At 35.8% G+C, this 791-nt stretch overlaps 1 protein-coding gene across 1 annotated transcript in view; it reads right to left on the bottom strand.

The window, feature by feature from the left end:
- The window catches only part of LOC119588700 (H(+)/Cl(-) exchange transporter 7-like), a 25,784-nt gene that overhangs the window by 8,295 nt on the left and 16,698 nt on the right, over nt 1-791 (bottom strand). Inside the window, 2 exon segments of the mRNA XM_037937338.1 lie at nt 87-180; nt 361-499. Of these exon segments, the coding sequence (XP_037793266.1) occupies nt 87-180; nt 361-499 (233 nt within the window).

Here is a 791-nt window from a genome sequence, read left to right as displayed (position 1 = left end):
TCAGGATTGTTCAGTAGCATTTCATTACTAAAGAATCAACTATGTAAATATGAATCCTAGTAAACTAAACTACAATTCTTTCTTACCAGTTGGATCATGAAATAGAGAACGAACACTCTTTTCTGGTGTCTGGAACCAGATAGCAGCTGCTGCATTTTCTTCTCCATACTTGCAAAACATCTATATGAGGATACAAAACAGATGAAGAATTTAAACAGAACTTAAAATATCAATACCTCTAATTACGATTATGGTTTTGAAGTACTTCACCTAAGATCACTAACAACAAGAGTTCCAATGCATCCAGTATTATGAGTTCACAAAAATCAACACACCGCACACATCCTCAATCCTACTGACCTGAATTGGGTACTCAGACGACTTGGTGTCAATATCACGGCAATCATGGAGCAAGTAAATCATGAGGAAGGCAACAACAGCTGTCATGAAAGCTACAAACACAGCTTCAACAATTTTACGCCATGGCCTATTTATGTACCTGTAGGAATTTTTTGTTGTCTCAGTGGTATATCAGGAACCATTCGGGTAGGAAGAGGAACAGGAGGTGGAGTAAAGAAAAAGAAGGCTCAGATAATCTTCATAGGAAAGAAAGTAATTTTTTATATAAAGAAAAAGAAGTAATGATTTTAACAATGATACACATGGTAGCAATCATGTGCATTAGCGATGGCTAATCATACCATCAGCTTTTTTTAGATTCTCAGCCCTTGTCAAAGAAACCTTCTTTTGATGCCTCATTAACTACCACCAAAGTAAAATGTAAAATTACT

Source organism: Penaeus monodon, chromosome 24 (assembly GCF_015228065.2).
Source record: "Penaeus monodon isolate SGIC_2016 chromosome 24, NSTDA_Pmon_1, whole genome shotgun sequence".
In the NCBI taxonomy this organism is placed as follows: Eukaryota; Metazoa; Arthropoda; class Malacostraca; order Decapoda; family Penaeidae; genus Penaeus; species Penaeus monodon.
Note: the sequence above shows the minus strand (reverse complement) of the source record. Positions and strands in the feature narration are given on the sequence as shown.